Source organism: Pelecanus crispus, chromosome 7 (genome assembly GCF_030463565.1).
Source record: "Pelecanus crispus isolate bPelCri1 chromosome 7, bPelCri1.pri, whole genome shotgun sequence".
NCBI lineage: Eukaryota > Metazoa > Chordata > Aves > Pelecaniformes > Pelecanidae > Pelecanus > Pelecanus crispus.
The window spans coordinates 9669841-9686216 of record NC_134649.1 but is presented as its reverse complement, the minus strand read 5'-3'; the positions used below and the strand labels follow the sequence as shown (position 1 = coordinate 9686216).

At 49.3% G+C, this 16376-nt stretch overlaps 2 protein-coding genes across 2 annotated transcripts; one reads left to right on the top strand and one right to left on the bottom strand.

Moving 5' to 3' along the window:
* Positions 1-872: 872 nt before the first annotated feature.
* On the bottom strand, positions 873-11801 carry WDR93 (WD repeat domain 93). The gene is made up of 16 exons (XM_075714144.1): positions 11538-11801; positions 10584-10779; positions 9872-9936; positions 9553-9631; positions 8552-8679; positions 7959-7997; positions 6991-7078; positions 6199-6382; positions 5924-5994; positions 5390-5476; positions 4938-5069; positions 4169-4385; positions 3404-3464; positions 2492-2648; positions 2182-2362; positions 873-990 (listed from the first exon to the last, which is right to left on the bottom strand). The coding sequence occupies exons 1-16, from the start codon at positions 11799-11801 to the stop codon at positions 873-875; spliced, it is 2067 nt and encodes a 688-aa protein (XP_075570259.1).
* An 845-nt stretch (positions 11802-12646) lies between these two features.
* PEX11A (peroxisomal biogenesis factor 11 alpha) lies at positions 12647-15431 on the top strand. Its single transcript, XM_075714334.1, has 3 exons — positions 12647-12717; positions 13169-13284; positions 14866-15431. The coding sequence occupies exons 1-3, from the start codon at positions 12662-12664 to the stop codon at positions 15429-15431; spliced, it is 738 nt and encodes a 245-aa protein (XP_075570449.1). The 5' UTR covers positions 12647-12661.
* The last annotated feature ends 945 nt before the right edge of the window (positions 15432-16376 follow it).

The window sequence follows — 16376 nt, the reverse complement described above, 5'->3', positions numbered from 1 at the left end:
CAGCACAGCTCTGTCTTCTCTGAACCCCCCAGCTTCTGTCCTGCTCCTCAGTGACATCAGTTCTTGGCTCTAACACCAGTTCTAGCCTGTCCTTAACCCAGTGAGCTTGTCGCACATTTACAGACTTTGATTCCTAAGTAGTCTTATCCCAAAGCTGCCTGCTTTGAAGTCAAAAGAAACAACTAGACTGCAGAACAGCCTAGGTCAGGCCTGACACACTCTGCAGTGTCACTGCTGCTTGGCGCTGCTATGCTCTGGGGGATGCCACGTTCGTGGCTGATTTGCTGCTGGTGTAAAAAGACCAGGTCTCTTGCTAAGCACAAGGATGCTGCTGTCTGCCCAGCTGGGTCAGAGCAGAAGATGAGACACATTGGTGAGCCCCAGCAACAGAAGGACAGAACACCAGAGTCTGATAAAATGCCAGTCCTGTGAAGAATAAGAGACATTTACTGGAGAAAAAGCTTTATTAAGGAGGAACATTGTAACATACCATGTTGCTGTGATGCTCCAGGTCTTTGGGAGGACTCAGAGATCCAGCACAAATCCTTAACTGAACCACACAGGTGTTGGGCCTGCCACCTTGATGAGAGGCCTCTCCTACCTCAAGATTCTTCCATCAGCAGTGTTTGTCTCGGATGAGCAGGGATGGAACCCTGCTGGAACAGGCTGAGGGTTAGGTAAGGAGAGAGGCAGGGCACAGATCCTTGTGGCTGAGCAGTGGCAGACAAGCAGCTATTTCAGATGACAAATTGCCCCAGGCTGGAAAGCAGCAGGATAGATTTGAATAGAGTCACTGTCAGAATATCAGTGCTGGATCGTGGGTCTGCAGGATTGTGATAGCGCAGAGCCTGGCCCTCAGGATACAAGGCTGACTACGACTTCTTCTGTCCCTTCACATTCTGTCTTTCCTTGTCCATGGCAGCTGCTTGTGCCTGCAGCCGACTCCAGTACTCAGGCAACTGCTCCCTGAGTCCCAGCAGGCTCTGCTGCCTAACAAGGGGAAAAAAGGGTGGTTAAAACAGTCCCTGCCGTTCCCCTGGTGCTCAGACAACCCTAGCCTGGTTCCCCCAAGGGTTCCTGGGTCTCATTACAGATTAAGCAGTCCAGACATCTTGTGTCCGAAAAAAAACAGTGATTCCCTCACTCCACTCAGCACTCAAGTTTACTGCTCTTGACAGCAATGACCTCCGTATTTCTCTTTGCCTGTTAGCCCCTGTAGAGACAGGTCTCACTGCAGTTGTATCTGCTCTGGTCCGGCTTGAGCTCTCAGTACCCAGGGAGCAAGATATCCCTGGAGGTGATGTGTCCCCAGTTTTTCTGGTATAAGGCAGACTAGAGTCTCCTCTCCAGCTTTATGAGAAGGAGGGACAGAATTGGCAGCTGGTAGCACAGGATGAAATTTTTCTGCACTTAACTAGCCAGACAACACCACAGCATTCACCCTGGAGACAAGGAATTAGGGAAGGCTACCAGCGAATATGTGCTGTAAGGTCATACCTGCACCCAGCTGTTCCATTTCAAATTGGAGAATTAATGCACAGTGAAAAGAACAAACAGAATATTATTGACATGGATGTGGCTCCAGATTCCTAAAAGAATTCAAGGACAAGGTCACCCAAAAAGAGATGTCACATTGCCATCTAGTGACGGCATGAACTCAATGCATCAGCTAAGCTCTGCAACCTCAGCCTGAGGGTGGTGGGGACCTTCTCAAACCAAGAAACCTCCAACACAAATCTGCTTAAACATCAAATGAATCTAGGACTGGAGGAGAGGAGCAAGGTACAAAGAGATCCCAGCTCTACCTGGCTATGGGGTCAAAAGGAAGATGCAGACACTTAAGTGAGGATCATATTCCCTGACAAGCTTGCACAATCTGTGTTGCACAAAAGCACATTAGAACTAGCAAGCCCTCTCTACCTGGAATGACAAGCCTGCCCCAGGCATCCTGATTTACAGCTGTTAAGTTGTTCTAGGAAGGGCAGAAGGGAGAGGAGGAAGGGTTCTGGGTGGCTGTCAGGAACCCAGCTACCTGAACGTCAACCTTACCCAGACATAAATCTGTCACAGTGGACAGAAGAACCCAGAAGCTCCAGGGTGAGACTTTGCACGGGCCTGAGCAACACCACAGCTAACAATAATGCATGTGCACTTACCTATCAGGCAGAAGGGGAACCTTACCTATCACGTAAGAAATTGTTACACCTCTCAATCCATGGCAGGTTCTGCAAGGATTTGAGAGGCAAATCTGGTTCCTTTGGGAAAGCCTCCTCCAGTGAGTAGGAGTTGAAGTCAAAGAGGAAGATGGTGCTGTGACTGGCTCTGCTCTCTGCCAATGCATCTGCCTGCTGCTGCTTATCTCCTAGACAGAAACAAGAACAGTGGGCTATTGTATCAGGAGTCATTCAATAAGAAGAACTATGAAGGATCAGTGCACAGCTGAATGCACCCAGTGACCGTGTATGTAAGACCACTTCAAGGTGCCACCCACCTCGAAGCAGCAAGCACCAATTCAGACTATCCACTATGAACACTGGCTGCCAGGGGGATGCTACAGCATGAGAAGGTGGAGCACTGAAGCAGTAAACAATCTGCGATGTGGCAGTGTTCATCAGGGACACCGTGCCATCCCAGGAGAAGACCAGGGCCTGAAACAGCAAGTTGACACTTAGAAATAGATCTAAAAGAAGTGAAAAGCGTTTCCTGGAAAGGACATGGAATGACATTCAGGACTTCACATCCCCAACTATGATGCTGTTCTCCTTGCCTGCCCAGTGGTCATAAGGCCACAGCAGATCAAGAACAGACTATGCAGGGAACTTGGACTGGAATTGCTGCAGGTTGGGATTGGAAAAGGGCAGCAGGGCAGGTTAGAAATGAACTAGATCCAGCCTTCTCCATGGCTGGCTCTGGCGAGCAACATTTAGTCCTTTCCTCCCCATGCCTGAAAACTTTCTGAGGCCACTTGAAAGGTCTGGTTGGACTTGCGCTTGTACCTTCTCACTCACCATGATGCCCTCTCATATTTGACCCTGAAGCCTGCAGCTTCATGGCTGAGCCCTCTCACCTTTGCAGTTGGACCTGTCCATGTGCAGAGGGCATCCAGTGACTCCCACCTCTGTGGTCAACGAGAGGACATGGGTGCAAGGGGATACCGAGTAAGATCATGGAAGGGAAATCTTTTGAAAGTGACCAGCTACTTACAGACCTGTAACTGGTGTAGGAAGTCCCCATGCTAAAAATAGCTGAAGGCTGGGAAAGGATGTGAGGGCAGTACCACATCCGATTTCCCTGTTCTTTATCTTCTAGGCAACCAGTTACAGCCATTACTGAAAACAGGATCCTAGGCCAGATGGGCCTGTGCTCTCACCCAGTTCTTAAGAGAGCTGGTAGCAATACTCACTGCACTGGGGAATGCCAGGACAGGAACCACCATGCTGACAGCAAGATTTGGATCTTCAGGCCTGTAAAACAGACTCAGGCTTATGCCACTGTTTCATGTACCTGGCACGTACTAAGAGGCTGTGATAAGGACAATGGCGGTTTGTGGCACACAGGCTGGCATTAAGTTCCAGCCAAGCCCCTTCCCTATGGAGACAAAGCCCGCCTCCTCCTGGGCAGAAACCCCCGAGGTCCATCCCTGTGCAAACCTGCCTAGGAACTATGTTGGAGATACAAATCCCCTGTCTGCCACAGAAGAATGAAACCATAGCTTTCAGCACAGCAGCTTCCCCAAAGTTGACCCTTGTCCTCAAACCAAGGTGATAAGTGAACATAAAATTGATAGAAAGATGGCAAGAAATGCTTATTCTGACTTCTAGGTGGAAGTTATTCTGTCAAGGGCAGAAGAGAGAAGAAAATTCCTCTGGGTACCTGGCAGAGACCCAGCTAGTTGAACGTCAGCCCTGGAGCAGTGCTATAAGCACTTGTGTTCTGGTGCATAAAAGAACCCAGAAACACTCCTAATTCTCACATAACCATTGGATTTTAGCACTGGAACTGACTCCTAACAAAACCACACTTGGTGCTGACAGCAGCATGGCAGAACTATCTGGGTAAACGCAGTAGAAAGTTCTCTACTCCACAGAAATCTGGGCCTCCATGCTGGACCTGACCACTGTACCACATGGTTTCTTTTGCTGGAGTGAGATCTATCAGTCTACCTCACCTGTCTGCCAGGAGCGTGATGCTGGGCTTCCCAGCCCTGGGTGCTTTCACCAAATAGAAAGAGCTGTCTGTACATAGCACCAGAAGCTGCACGATGGGACAGGCAGGATCTGTACCAAGACAAAGTGTCTCATGGCTGGCAGCTGCAGAACTCCGCAGGAAGTGGATACTACGGATGAGACGTTCCTCTAGAATGGCAGTCACAGAGAGAGGGTATCCTGGGGAAACACAGGGCAGGGTGGGGGGAAGCAGTTTAGGAAAAAAAAGGAACTGGCAATTCATACAAGGAAAGCTTAGCTTGGACTGTGGCCTGCTGAGGGGCAGCAGCCACCAGAACACTCCTGATGGCAGAAGAAGATTCTTCTGCCCAGAGAATCCTTGCGTCAAGGCAGGACGACAGTAGCACTGATGGCAGCCTGGACTGTGATACCACAACAGCCTTAAAGATGACCTGAGGGTACAGTGGCAAAGCAGTGACTGTCACAGTCTCACAGCCCTGGGGCAAGACAGTCGTCAGACCTCGCTGCAGCAGTTCACAGCCCCTGCACTGCTGTGGATGGGAATGGTTCTGCAAGGGCTAGGGCAGTCACGCTGTGTTGGCAACTTCAGGTCAAGCATCCAATGAACAGGTGAGTCCAAACTATTTTCAGATTTGCTTGTAAACTCATTGCCAGTCCCTTGTTCACACCAAGCCAGAGCCTCAAATTCCTAGGGAAGGGAGCAATTTATCCACAGTGATGCCAATACACGGTCCCAAAGGGCAAGCTCACCTAGGCGTTTATCCCAAATAGTTATTGTTGCATCTTCACATGCCAGTGCCAGGTACCTGGAGCAGGAACTGATAGCCGAGCATGCAATTGGAGCTGCACATGGCCACACAACATCAGGTTTCAGATCAGAGTCTAAACAGAAGGACATGAAGAGAGACAACCTTAAGAAGGTGCAGAGCATTCTCTCTCACGGTACTAGCATCCAGTTTCCCAATAAAACATGCACCATACTGCAGTCTTCTGCCAGAGTGGCTTCACTAAAAGTACTGCCAGCCTATGCAACATGGAGCCCCACAATCCAAATGCAGCCTAACCCACAAGATATAAGGCAGCTCTCCTCCCCATTCCTCATTTCCCTGAATCGTGAAGATCTGGCTGAATGACAGCCACTGGCCACTGAATACTCCCACTCCCCACAGAGCACTCTGCTAGAGAAAGCAAGACTTTCTTACCCACGTTCTCCTTGAGCGGATGGTTAAGTAAGTACAAGCAGAGATTGTGGCTTCCATCCCAGTGCACACTGATGCCAGCTGGAACATCTGGTACAGAGAAGGGGACGACAAAAGAGAGAAGGAGACTGGGGACAAAGAAAGGAACAATCCAGGACACCAAAACACCATTAGAAAGCTCTCATTAGACCTCTCATGGATTCGCCAACAGGACTTACAGAAACTCTGCTCACAGAGAAACTAAACCAGAAAAAACTCTCCCCTTGTTCATTATTTTAATCTTGCCTATGTGCCCCCTCATCTTTTTTGGTGTTTTTTTTTTGGGGGGGGGGGTTAAACTATGGAGCTAAGTTTGTCTGACTCCATGCTGGTAACTGACTTCTAAGTCTTAGGGCTGACATTTTTACCCAGGCTTATGTCCTTGAAGATGTAATTTATATAATGAACCCAAGCCAGAGCCATTGAGCTCTAACTAGAGCTCAATTTCATGCAACAATGTGCTTCATAGGTTAACAGCTTTTTGCCCATTTGGATTACCTGGCTGTACTTTCATTTCAGGTCCTGCCTGTAGGATCCAGCTAGGCAGGAGAAAATGAAAAGTAGCATGTCTGAAAAATAGGAAGAAATATATGTAAAAGAAAGGCTTTGATAAGTAGGCAGCACTGCGACAAGACCTGGAATGGCTTTAGCCCCCTGCCCTGAAGCCTTGGGATGAAGGAGACAAAGCTAAGACAGAGGCTTCCATCTACACTTGAAAAGTGCCCTCTGTTGATGTCTTATCAACTGAAACCCTGGTTGGTGCTCCCACTCACCTTGGGATCTCCTCCTTGCTCTCTCTCTCACCCTCAGCCTCCAGATACTCCCGATAAGTGCTGCGGAAGATTGCTTCCTGCTGCTCCCACTGGGAGTCCTTGATTAGGTGATTGTACCCCAAGCCAAGCACGCTGCCATCATCCACTTTCTTCAAGGCATCCAAAGGGCTTTTAAAACTACTACCTGGATTGGGAAGACAAAGGGAAAAGGCACAGCCCTGGAGAAGCAGACACCATGGAATGCTCAGAGGCACTTTGACCATCCCTCCTTCAGGGCAGCACTGTCTTGAAGAGGGACACACTACATCTTCTGTGGGATTTTCCATATCACTAGCCCACTTTCTAGTATTTGAAGGCAGGGATTAGGGCAAATCATCTGAGGACCCAGTTCACCCTGCCTTTCTGTAGCATTCTCCCTGACAGTGTGTCAGTATAAGGTCTGTTCCCTCCTCATCCTCAGCATTTTCCTATGAATCCAGGACTCAGAGTGACGAACTAGGGGTGCTGTCGGGTTGCTAGGGTCTAGGAAACAACCCCTTCCCTCTCTGGTGACAATGAAGCTGAGGATATATGACACACTGAAGTATTTTCTGCTAACAAAGGTGACACACGAGATGGTTGGGTAAGAAGCAACTCCCACTACAGGATTACATGTAACTACAAAGCCAGGTCAGGAAGGGACCCAGGGAACACAGTACTGAAACTTTCTGACCTGTTCTGTAGTCATAAAGGCCATGATTCCTTTGCCACCTGAAGGAGGCTGCAGGTTGCAAGTACAGAATCAGTCCTGACCTGTAATGGGTTTGGGTGGCTTCACTTTCATCAGCAGCACTGGGAGACTCAGTTTTGCATCGGCTTTGTTTGCAGACACAGGAGACTCCTGCCAACAGAAAAATGTCAGCCTGAGAACTGTGTTGTGTCCTATGCTGCTAAGTTTTCACCTGCTCATGGGAAGCAAATGCTTCCTAAAGGAAATGCATGCAAAGGCTGGCTGACACTGCCTAGAAGATAGTGGGTTTAGGCTCATTCTTCAGGCCAAAAGACAGATGCCTGAGGGAGGTCACTACTTTCTCAACATTACAAAGCATGTCCCACCCAGGCACCTCCTGTCTTTGTGCCCTAAATAACCTCCACTCTGCTCTTATTAATCTCTCTGAATTACTGGTGTTGCAGCACAGGCCTGGGTGGGGTACAGCAAGGCTCAGAAAAAAGAAGCAGGACTAAAGGTTGCAGAGTGCTGCTGAATACAAGAACCAGATTTTACTTCAGAGAGCCCAGGACTGGAAGAGGTCACATATGTGCTTGGCTGGGAATAGAATATCCTAACAGGGGACCAGCACCAGTGTGTCCCCACCACCCCACCCTGCACACACATTAACACTTGGCTAAACAGAAAAGATCTGGCTAAAGGAATCAAGCACATCTGAGAAGGAAGAGGCAGGAACTTGGGTAGTTTACATGGAATCAGCAAAGAGGGAATGCCTGGGTGTTTGCTTTTGGCTTAGTTAACTTAAGAGCCCCTGAAGACTGGGCTGAGAAGCAGCCCCCTCTTAAATGGCCAGGAACGGCTTTGCTGAAGGAAGAGGCAGGAGTGATGAGGCAGGTATCACAGAGAGTTAGCTGGAGGTGCTGGGCAGAAGGTGCCTGTGTGTTGAGAGCTGAAATCTAGCAGGGTAAAAGCAATGCAGGAGATGGTTAAGCACTGACTCAGCATTTAAAATTCCCCGTAACAGCTCAGGACGTTCATTGAGGCCAGTTACCATCTCTGCAGAACAGTCTCCATGCAGCTCCAGACTTTTCTGCCAAAGAACCAGAGGTGACAGTGGTTAGTGCAAAGAGGCAGAGACCCTGCCCTGCTCAGGTGGGTTCGGCGTGACCCCACCAGGCTCTTCTTGTAGGTAGTCTAAAACACGAACCCTGGTTCAGGACCAGACTCCCAAGTGGAGGTATCAGGCTCGACTCCCACTCCTCTTCACCTTCCCCCAGTAACACAAAGGAGAAGCCCTGTGGGAATATCCTTACGAGGGCCTCCTCCAATGGGGCAATACTGCTGGGAAAGGAGCTGCTAGTTTCAGGGAGGGGCAGCAGGAATGCTATCCCTAGGACCAAGGGAACCTCATTGGAAAGCCTGTCTTGGGAGAGTAAACATGTCCCAATAACACAAAGGCCTTATGAAATGTGGGATGGGTGGCTGTAGCAGCTGTAGAGACACATACTCCATCCCCCTGGGCCAACAGACTTGTTCAGCCTGTATCTTGCTGTCACTGTCTGCAGGAGCAAGGCTCGGGGAAAGACCTGTAGGCAAAAGGGTATAAGAAAAAATAGTACAGTGGGAGATGGAACTGTTTTGTACCACAGATGTCCAGCTTGACCTCTTCTCCCTGCAAGGCAGCCCTGCTGCAGCTCCTGGGCTCTCTTCCACTTCCTTCAGCCAGGAATCCTTAGGCAATCGGTAGATCTCCAGCCAAGCTTTTGTCCTGTCTGCATTGGGAAACCATGTTGAGCAATTGAAAATGAGGAGAAAAGGTTTTCCAAGCAAGCAGCCTCTGTTATCTTATATCCTTAAAAGAAGATTTGGATGTTTTTTGAAATATGAAATCCCTGTGAACTCCATGCAGCCCACCTCTCCTCCCACTTAAGGCTTGACATGCTTGAATGAGACTGACATCTCAGCCTCCAGCTCAAGTCCTCAAAGTCCCACATTCACCAAAGAAATTCCATTAAGTGAGTCAGTCAAAGAATTTGACCTGTAGCCTCTGAAGTAAAGCAGAAAGTGAGACGTGGTCTCACACTGGTTCTCTGTGGATGCTACATATCTCATTCTCAGCATATGTCCAGGCAGATTCCACCAAACATGAGTCCAGAAAATCTGCTAGCAGCAAATGCATTGACAAAGGCAGCTGCCATGAAATAGAAGAATGTTGTAGCAAGGAGTTTGTTGTAGTGTTTTTAGATACCATCTCTATGCCATCTGGCTTATGTCTGCAGAGAAAATTCTTTAGGTCTACATATTTCCAGTGTAAAAGTGAGCCATAGCAAACCAGAGGAAGAACTGAGTTTGGTACTTCTGGAGAGGAGAGTGGAACCTGTTTTCACTGAGCCTTCTGGGAGGCGGGAACTGCACTGACCAGTTCCGGAGAGCTCACTTTTGGGAGCAGTCCTGATCTACACCAGGCCTTTTGGAGAGGACAAGGAGTGGCAGGAGCTGCTCTCTAAGCTAGAGAAGGGACTGGGAGGGTCAGGAACAGGATCCCTGGGAACCCAGAACACTTGGAGCATTTTAAAAGCATTGCTGCTGGCCCTTCTGCTAGAATACAACAGCCGTCACCCAGTACACCATGTTCCTGCACTTGCCTTGCAGCAGGACTCCTGCATAATCACCTCCGGGGGAAAGCACCGCCTCCACACAAGTACTTCGCTTGCTGATATCCTCCTGCCAAAGAAAAACAGGCTGGCATCAAAGCAAGATCACCGATTCAGAGATCTGCATGGCCTTACACAGTTCTCAACAGGGAAGGCCAGACAGATTGTTGGAAGAACAGGAATAAATATTGGGCAGCACTCTTGGAGTGCTGCTGCCCATGACAGAAATTCTTGAAGGCAAATACTACTCTTCATGATTGATTACTTACCAGCCTGTGGCCAGTGTCTATGGAATTAACTCAGTACTTACCACTTCGTTTAGGATTTTAACGAGTAGGAAGCTTTCCTTGTGAAAGCAGAAGAGCCAGACAAGCCCTGGAATAGAAATACAGAAGTAGCAGTAGTAGTAGGAGAAAAGTGAACAGATGGTAGCCACACTCTTGGGAGATAGTTGTTACAACATGTGCAGTAGAGAGAACAGGACTGCATTTGTTCCTGGGCTCAAGGAAGAATATACCACTGCTTCCAGCACTAAACTTTTGCTGGCTTCCTTATCCCAGCACCAGCAAATGTTCGATTGTACATAGAGATGGATAAGCCAGTTTGAAAAGTATCTCCACCAGAATTGGTAGGTTTCAGATGAATCAACAAACTAACCTATTTACCACAGGGCTGTGCATTTACAGGTGCAGAAACAAAGCACGGGCAGGAGGTCATACCAAGCAATGGTTCTTTCTGTCCAGTCCAAGGTGTTCCTAAAATTTATGCACTTCACCCTCAGCTCTGCATCTGCCTCTGCTGCTCCAGAGAGGACACCAAACCCACACCCTCTACTAATCACAAGGCCCTAGGGCCGCTCTGTTACCCTACAATGTGTTATCTAACGCCCTCTTTGCAGGGCTTTCTAGGAAACCTGTCAGCCATTCTAATGTTCCTCCTGATTTAGCACTCTTCCGTAATGCAGCTGCCAACTCTTCAGCTCCTATCCACAGGTAGGTCAAGGAAATCCACGTCACACTAACCCATTTCATCCACAGCAAGCAGGACGTGGCACTCGTTCCCCAAATCCAAGGCATGGATGGCACAAATCTCTGTCTTGACTGCATCCCAAGCACAGACCTCCTTACAGTCAAACACCTTGAAGGCAGACAGACCCACAGACAGACCAACAAAAATGTATTTTCCAGACACTGCAAGGCAATTGGCTCTTCCAGTTACCTACCAAGAAAGGAAAAAGATGAGTGTACCCAGCTGCTTCCTCAGTGGAGGATACATCAGCCATACTAGCTATATAATCCTAGCCTTTCACCAACAGAAAATGCTGATTTATTCTACAAGGGAAAATTTTTTGTATGAGTTTTCATCTGAAGAGCAGGGGAGGGGCTCTCATCTCTGTCACAGAGATTGTTCTGTGTTGGGAATGAGAAAGTTTGCTCCCACTTTTCCCCTTCTGATAAACAGAAGGGGCTTTAAAGGCCAAGAACTCAGAAGCACTCAGCCCTCCCACTGCTAACACAGAGATGCAACACGATGCTGAACTCCTCCAGGCAATCGCAGAATACCAGCAGAGTATCCTCCTGGACACCTCTGCATAACGATAGGAAAAACAGTGCTGCCCTTCTGCTCACAGTGCTCCCATTAGGATAGTCACCACAACACAGAGCTGAGTTTGGCCATTTATATGCTACTGGCTAATTACCTTCTCCTCAGCAAACAAGGGTGGAGCCAGCCTGAGAAGCAGAACGTGAATTTAGTGCTGTTTAATATCTGCTTCTCTCTTTTCAGAGGTGTGTGATAGATGGGTGGGAAGCAGAACCTGTCAGACAAGCTTAGAACCTGCAGCTTTCTGAAGTGAATCAGTGAGATGGTGGTGAATTCTGAAGAAGATGATCAACAGAAGAATGTAAAATCAACTGAATGGATATTCTCTAGAAAATCTGCTATGGTGATTATCTCTGCTATGAGGGGCTCTGTACCTGGAATTCAGCTGTAGGAAAGCATTTTGTGGGCTGGACCTTTAGTTTTTGTGCATCTTGGAGCATCTCCCTTCTTTCAATGATTTCCATAGCATTCTCAAAAACAAGCATCACCAGTTTGTTGATCATCCTGAAGGGCTGAGGCAAGGCATCGTGTTTTTGATCGGGATCCTGCAGGAAGAAATCTTCCTCATCATCCTTTAGCCAGTCCTTTTCAGATGGTGGAGGAATCTCCAGGGCATGCTTCCGGATATACACAGCCATGGTTCTGCCCTTCCAGATGCAAAACACGCCACAGATGTAGGAATCACAGTAGAACGAAGAATCGTGCAATATCTACTTTCATGAGGTAATGGGGAAAAAGAAAAAGATGATTAATGGTCTCTAAGAGGGAAGAGGTGTTCCTTTCAGTACAGATAACCAGAGCAACCCTGTTCTATATAGCTCATTTCTACTTGTTGCATCACCTCTGTTACTCAGGGGTTTTGTCGTGCTCTGGGAACATCAGCCACACAGGCACCTGTAGGTTGCCTACAGGAAAAGGGAGTGTAGGCACGCGTTTGTAGAAGAATTATGACAAAGCATTCAAAAATACTAGCTTGTTCTTCATTAAAAGACTTACTCGGCCTGGATAAAATACCAACAATTAATTAGGAAAGCAGGTGATTTCACTGGAAGTTATAAACTTCATTTCCAAGCCACCGGGTGCCTTCTGAGCTTCCCCGCCGGGTCCGAGGCAGCGCAGGTCAAAGCCGGGCTCACGGCGGGCCCGCCTCCGCCGCCGTCACCGTCACCGTCACCCCGCACGGCGGCCTGACCTCGGAGCGGGAGCCGAGGGCCCGGCCCGGGCCGCAGCCGCTCCGCCCCAGCCCCCCCGAGCAGAACCGCCGCCACCGCTGACGGCAGCTACCGGGGAGCCGCGGCCGGGGGGAGCCTTTAGCGGGGACACCCGCCCCGCTGTTGACGGTCGCCGTGGCAACGGCGCGGCGCGGCGCGGCCCGGTCGGGAACGCGCACCGGAGCGGAAGGTTCCCCCGGCGGGGCGGGGCCCGGGCGGAGCGGGGCGGGGCGGAGCGGCCGCGGCCCCCGCACACCTCCCGCGGCTGCCGCCCCCCCGCCGCCGCCATGGAGGGCTTCGTGGACTTCACCAACCGCAGCCAGGGCCGCGACCAGCTCTTCCGGTGAGTGCGGAGCCGGCGGCGGCGCCAGGCGGCCTCCCGGTGCCCGGGCGGGGAGCTCAGCCCGCCCGGCAGCGGCCCCTCGGCGCCGGCTCTCCGGGGACCCCCGCGGGCCCAGCGGCGCCGTGGGGCGGAGCGTCCCCGCTGCCCCCGGGGCCATGCGGCCCTCAGCCGGCCCCTCACGCAGCGCCCGGCCGCCTTAGGGCCCGCCGGCTCCGGCGGGAGAGCTGCCCGCTGCCCCGGGCGGGCAGAGCCCCGCTCCCGCCGCGCTGCCCCTTGCTGCTCGCCGCTTTGCCTGTCCTGTGCCCCTGCCCCGGGTGTGACTCCCCCGGCACCGCGGGGGTGCGAGAGGGGCGGCCTTACGCTCGGAGAGGGACGCTGCCCCGCTGCTGCCCTTCCCGTGGATTCTCCGTGTCTCACCTGTGTGCTGTTTTCCTCGTTTTTTCCATTCCAGAGCCATTCAGTACACATGCATGTTGCTTAGCTATTTAATAGAGCGTAAGGCTGATAAAGAGAAGCTGGTAATGAAACTCAAGCAGGTGGAATCTAGCATGAGCTCTGGCCGGAAAAGTAAGTACCTGGTGTCTAGAGGGATAAGTCCTTCTTCATTTGTTCCTTCCAGCAAAACAGCTCCTGGCCTTGGGTTTTCTGTAGTTAACTTACCTTGAACCACAAAACCTCCTTCAGTATATTCACAAAATTGTCAATAGGCCTTATCACTGCCTTGGCTTGCCAGGCTAGATAGGGCCAAATAGACATTTACTACTTCCTCAGCCTCCTCTCCAATTAGGCAATCTGAATTACCGCTGGGCGAACTAGAGAAATAAGTTAACGGTCGGCTGTTGCTGCAGAGGTCAAGTCGTCATCTCTGTTCAAGGACGGACCATTGAGTTACGATGCAAAGCTGGTTTACTGTGCTCTCATTAGTCCTTCCAGCTAATGGGTTGAGACAGCCTAACGTTAAAGATCATCATCCCAATAAAATCACCTCTGAAGGACCATCCTTCAATATGGCTTTTTATATCCCACTTTGCATGTTAATTTTCTTTAGCATTTATACTCTACGAAATGATGTACCCTTCCATACTTTTCTCATACTCTAACCATATGCATCACTTCATTCTGTGTCACAGTTGCATCCATTATGGTTACACTGTTGCTGTGGTTGTATTGCTTGCTTTCAGGTTGATCTTACACCTACTTATCAATTGCTCAATGCTGGAACAACTCCAATATACGAGGCAAATATTCTAATTTAATGTGTTACCATGGATTTGTTTTCTTATTCCAGTTAGCTCCAGAGTATGTTAATTTCTAGCAGAGAGGCCAGCTGGTTTATCAGCATAGCCATAATTCTCTTGCTTCTGCTAAACAAATCTCTAATAGACGTCAGGCCTAAATTCAGGACTCTTGCAGTTCCACTAAGCTTGGGTGCTGCCAACATCTGTCACTGTGACAGTGCAGCAGGTTATGAAAAGTATTTTGCATAATATTGCATTAATATTCACGGGGTGAAACCTAAACTGCGCAGCGGATGAAATCAGGCTTGCCATATATTATAGCTTGAAATGGAACACACTGTTCCTGTTTGCAGGGAACTACGTCTACCTCTGACAAATTCATGGCTGAGGAGGGACTTGGGTCTCAGTGTGCTTGGCACGTGAATCACCAGCTTTCACAGAAGCTGAGGAAAGATACAGCTCATGGTCACAATGGGGTTAGTGCAGTAACATCTCCAGTCCACAGAGTTAGTGAAATCCAGTGCAGCGTACAGCTGAAATTGGAGGCTCTGTTTGTGTCACTTTTTTGCTGATGCTGACTCGTTCAGAGCCGTGGTTGATATTGGCCCAGAGGGCACCCAGGTGCTGAGAACAGAACGGTGGGAGAAGGCTGCAAGTCCTGGCTGTTGACAAAACTTGTGTGTAGGTCCTGGGCTGGTGCAGGACAGAACTGATGTTTATACCTCTTTCCTCACTAATACTAGCATCTCACGCTGTGAGAAGAAAATGCTTAAGCATACAAATGCCCAAAGCCCACTAAGTTTTTTTTTAAAAGTACATGTGGACAGTGACATGCTGAGTGACAATTGCATAGGGCGGTGTCTCTGCAGTAAAGGCCATGCCATGCTAACCTTTGTGGGCTTTCTTGCAGTGTTCAGACTGGGCAACGTGGTACACGCCTTGGTAGCAGCCAGGAGCACTACACAGCTGCCAGATGTGGTTCCTCGCTTCTGCCTTACCGCCTCCAACCTGACCCGTGCCATCTACTTCGTCTGCGATGCAGTCCTGTGGTTGAAGAGTGTTGGGCTCCAACCTGACGTCGATAAGCCGAAGTGGCGGAATTGGGCTACCAAGTGTTACTACTTTTCACTCCTGATGAATCTAGCCAGGGACTGGTATGAGATCTCCTGGAGGCTGGAACAAGCTATACAGGAGGAAAAGACAAAGGAGAATTCCTTCTGGGACAAACATAGTCAGGAACTAAACCGTGTGAAATGTGGTGATTCGCATGGTTTTCTCCTCCTGCTGTTTCAAATACTGAAAAGACATCCTCCTTTGCTGCTGGACTTGGTGAAGAATCTCTGTGATCTCTCAGGTCCTTTGGATACGCTAGGGATCTACAAGACCAACCCAGGAGTGATTGGTTTCTGTGGCATCCTCTCCTCCCTGGTGGGGATCCTCACATTAGCAAGTCCACATCTGAAGCTGAAACAGTGACATAAAAGGAGCTGCATAGTATGCAGTGAGCCAACAGCTTTGATCCTCTGATATGTTTTTATCCTCCATATGGCACTTTCAAAATGAACACGTCTCACACTAACCTCAAGATTAATTTTGTCCTCTGAATAAGTGAAGCCTTTTTCCTTCCCTGTGTCTTGGCAGATGAGTTTGGTGCCATGACGCGCTCCCTGATGGAGTGGAGATGGGAGAAGGCAGAGTAATATTTCACAAACAGAAACAGCACTTGGAACATGGCTGCTTGATAAGGAAATACTGGTGGTGGTATATTTTAATACAGGGTTGTGAAATAGCTGCATAGGCAACCGTAATAGGTATATGACTCATAACTGATCGTGTTTACACTGGAAAGTTGGAATTCACCAAGCAAAGGTTCCTACAGTCAGATTTTCTATGGTGGGCTCAGGCAAGTTAGGAGCTGCGGTTAAAATGGCCTGAGGTCAAGTACGAGTAGACCGATGGGTTTGGGTTGATGGATCCTGTTATCTGTAAGCAGTGGTTTGAAGGCAGTGTGATGGTAACTGAGGAGTGGTATCATCTGATGTGCCCATGATCTCTGTGTAATGTGCACTGGTGACACTGGATCCATGATTGAGTGAGTGAGTCTAGTGAGTGCCGACTTGCATCCCAGGACATCAGCACTTTCTTCTTTTCCTTCAATAATGTGAGCCAAGGACTGCTGACCACCGAGTGACTTCTTCAGCAAGCCATAGCTGAGGGTTTTGGTGAAGGACAGCATGTGGGAGAAGCTTGTCTGAGTGCTGATGATGCTGTGATTTGTAGGGAACTGAGTTTCCAAAGCTGTGAATCTGGAACCACTCACAAGCACTGAATTTCCCATTACACATGTATCTTGACTCCCAAACCCTTGTGATTCCAAGTGCAACAATTTTCCATTAATCATATTGTGATAAGGAGCTTGTT

Bases quoted from the DNA above. Each gene is read 5' to 3' on its own strand.
- WDR93 (XM_075714144.1), bottom strand. From the start codon at position 11,801: ATGGCTGTGTATATCCGGAAGCATGCCCTGGAGATTCCTCCACCATCT. The intron at 9,632-9,871 runs GTAAGTACTGAG...TTTCTTTGGCAG, and splicing joins TTAAAATCCTAAACGAAGTG to GAGGATATCAGCAAGCGAAG. The intron at 4,386-4,937 runs GTGAGCTTGCCC...GTGTTTCCCCAG, and splicing joins TATTTGGGATAAACGCCTAG to GATACCCTCTCTCTGTGACT.
- PEX11A (XM_075714334.1), top strand. From the start codon at position 12,662: ATGGAGGGCTTCGTGGACTTCACCAACCGCAGCCAGGGCCGCGACCAG. The intron at 12,718-13,168 runs GTGAGTGCGGAG...TTTCCATTCCAG, and splicing joins GGCCGCGACCAGCTCTTCCG to AGCCATTCAGTACACATGCA. The intron at 13,285-14,865 runs GTAAGTACCTGG...GCTTTCTTGCAG, and splicing joins CATGAGCTCTGGCCGGAAAA to TGTTCAGACTGGGCAACGTG.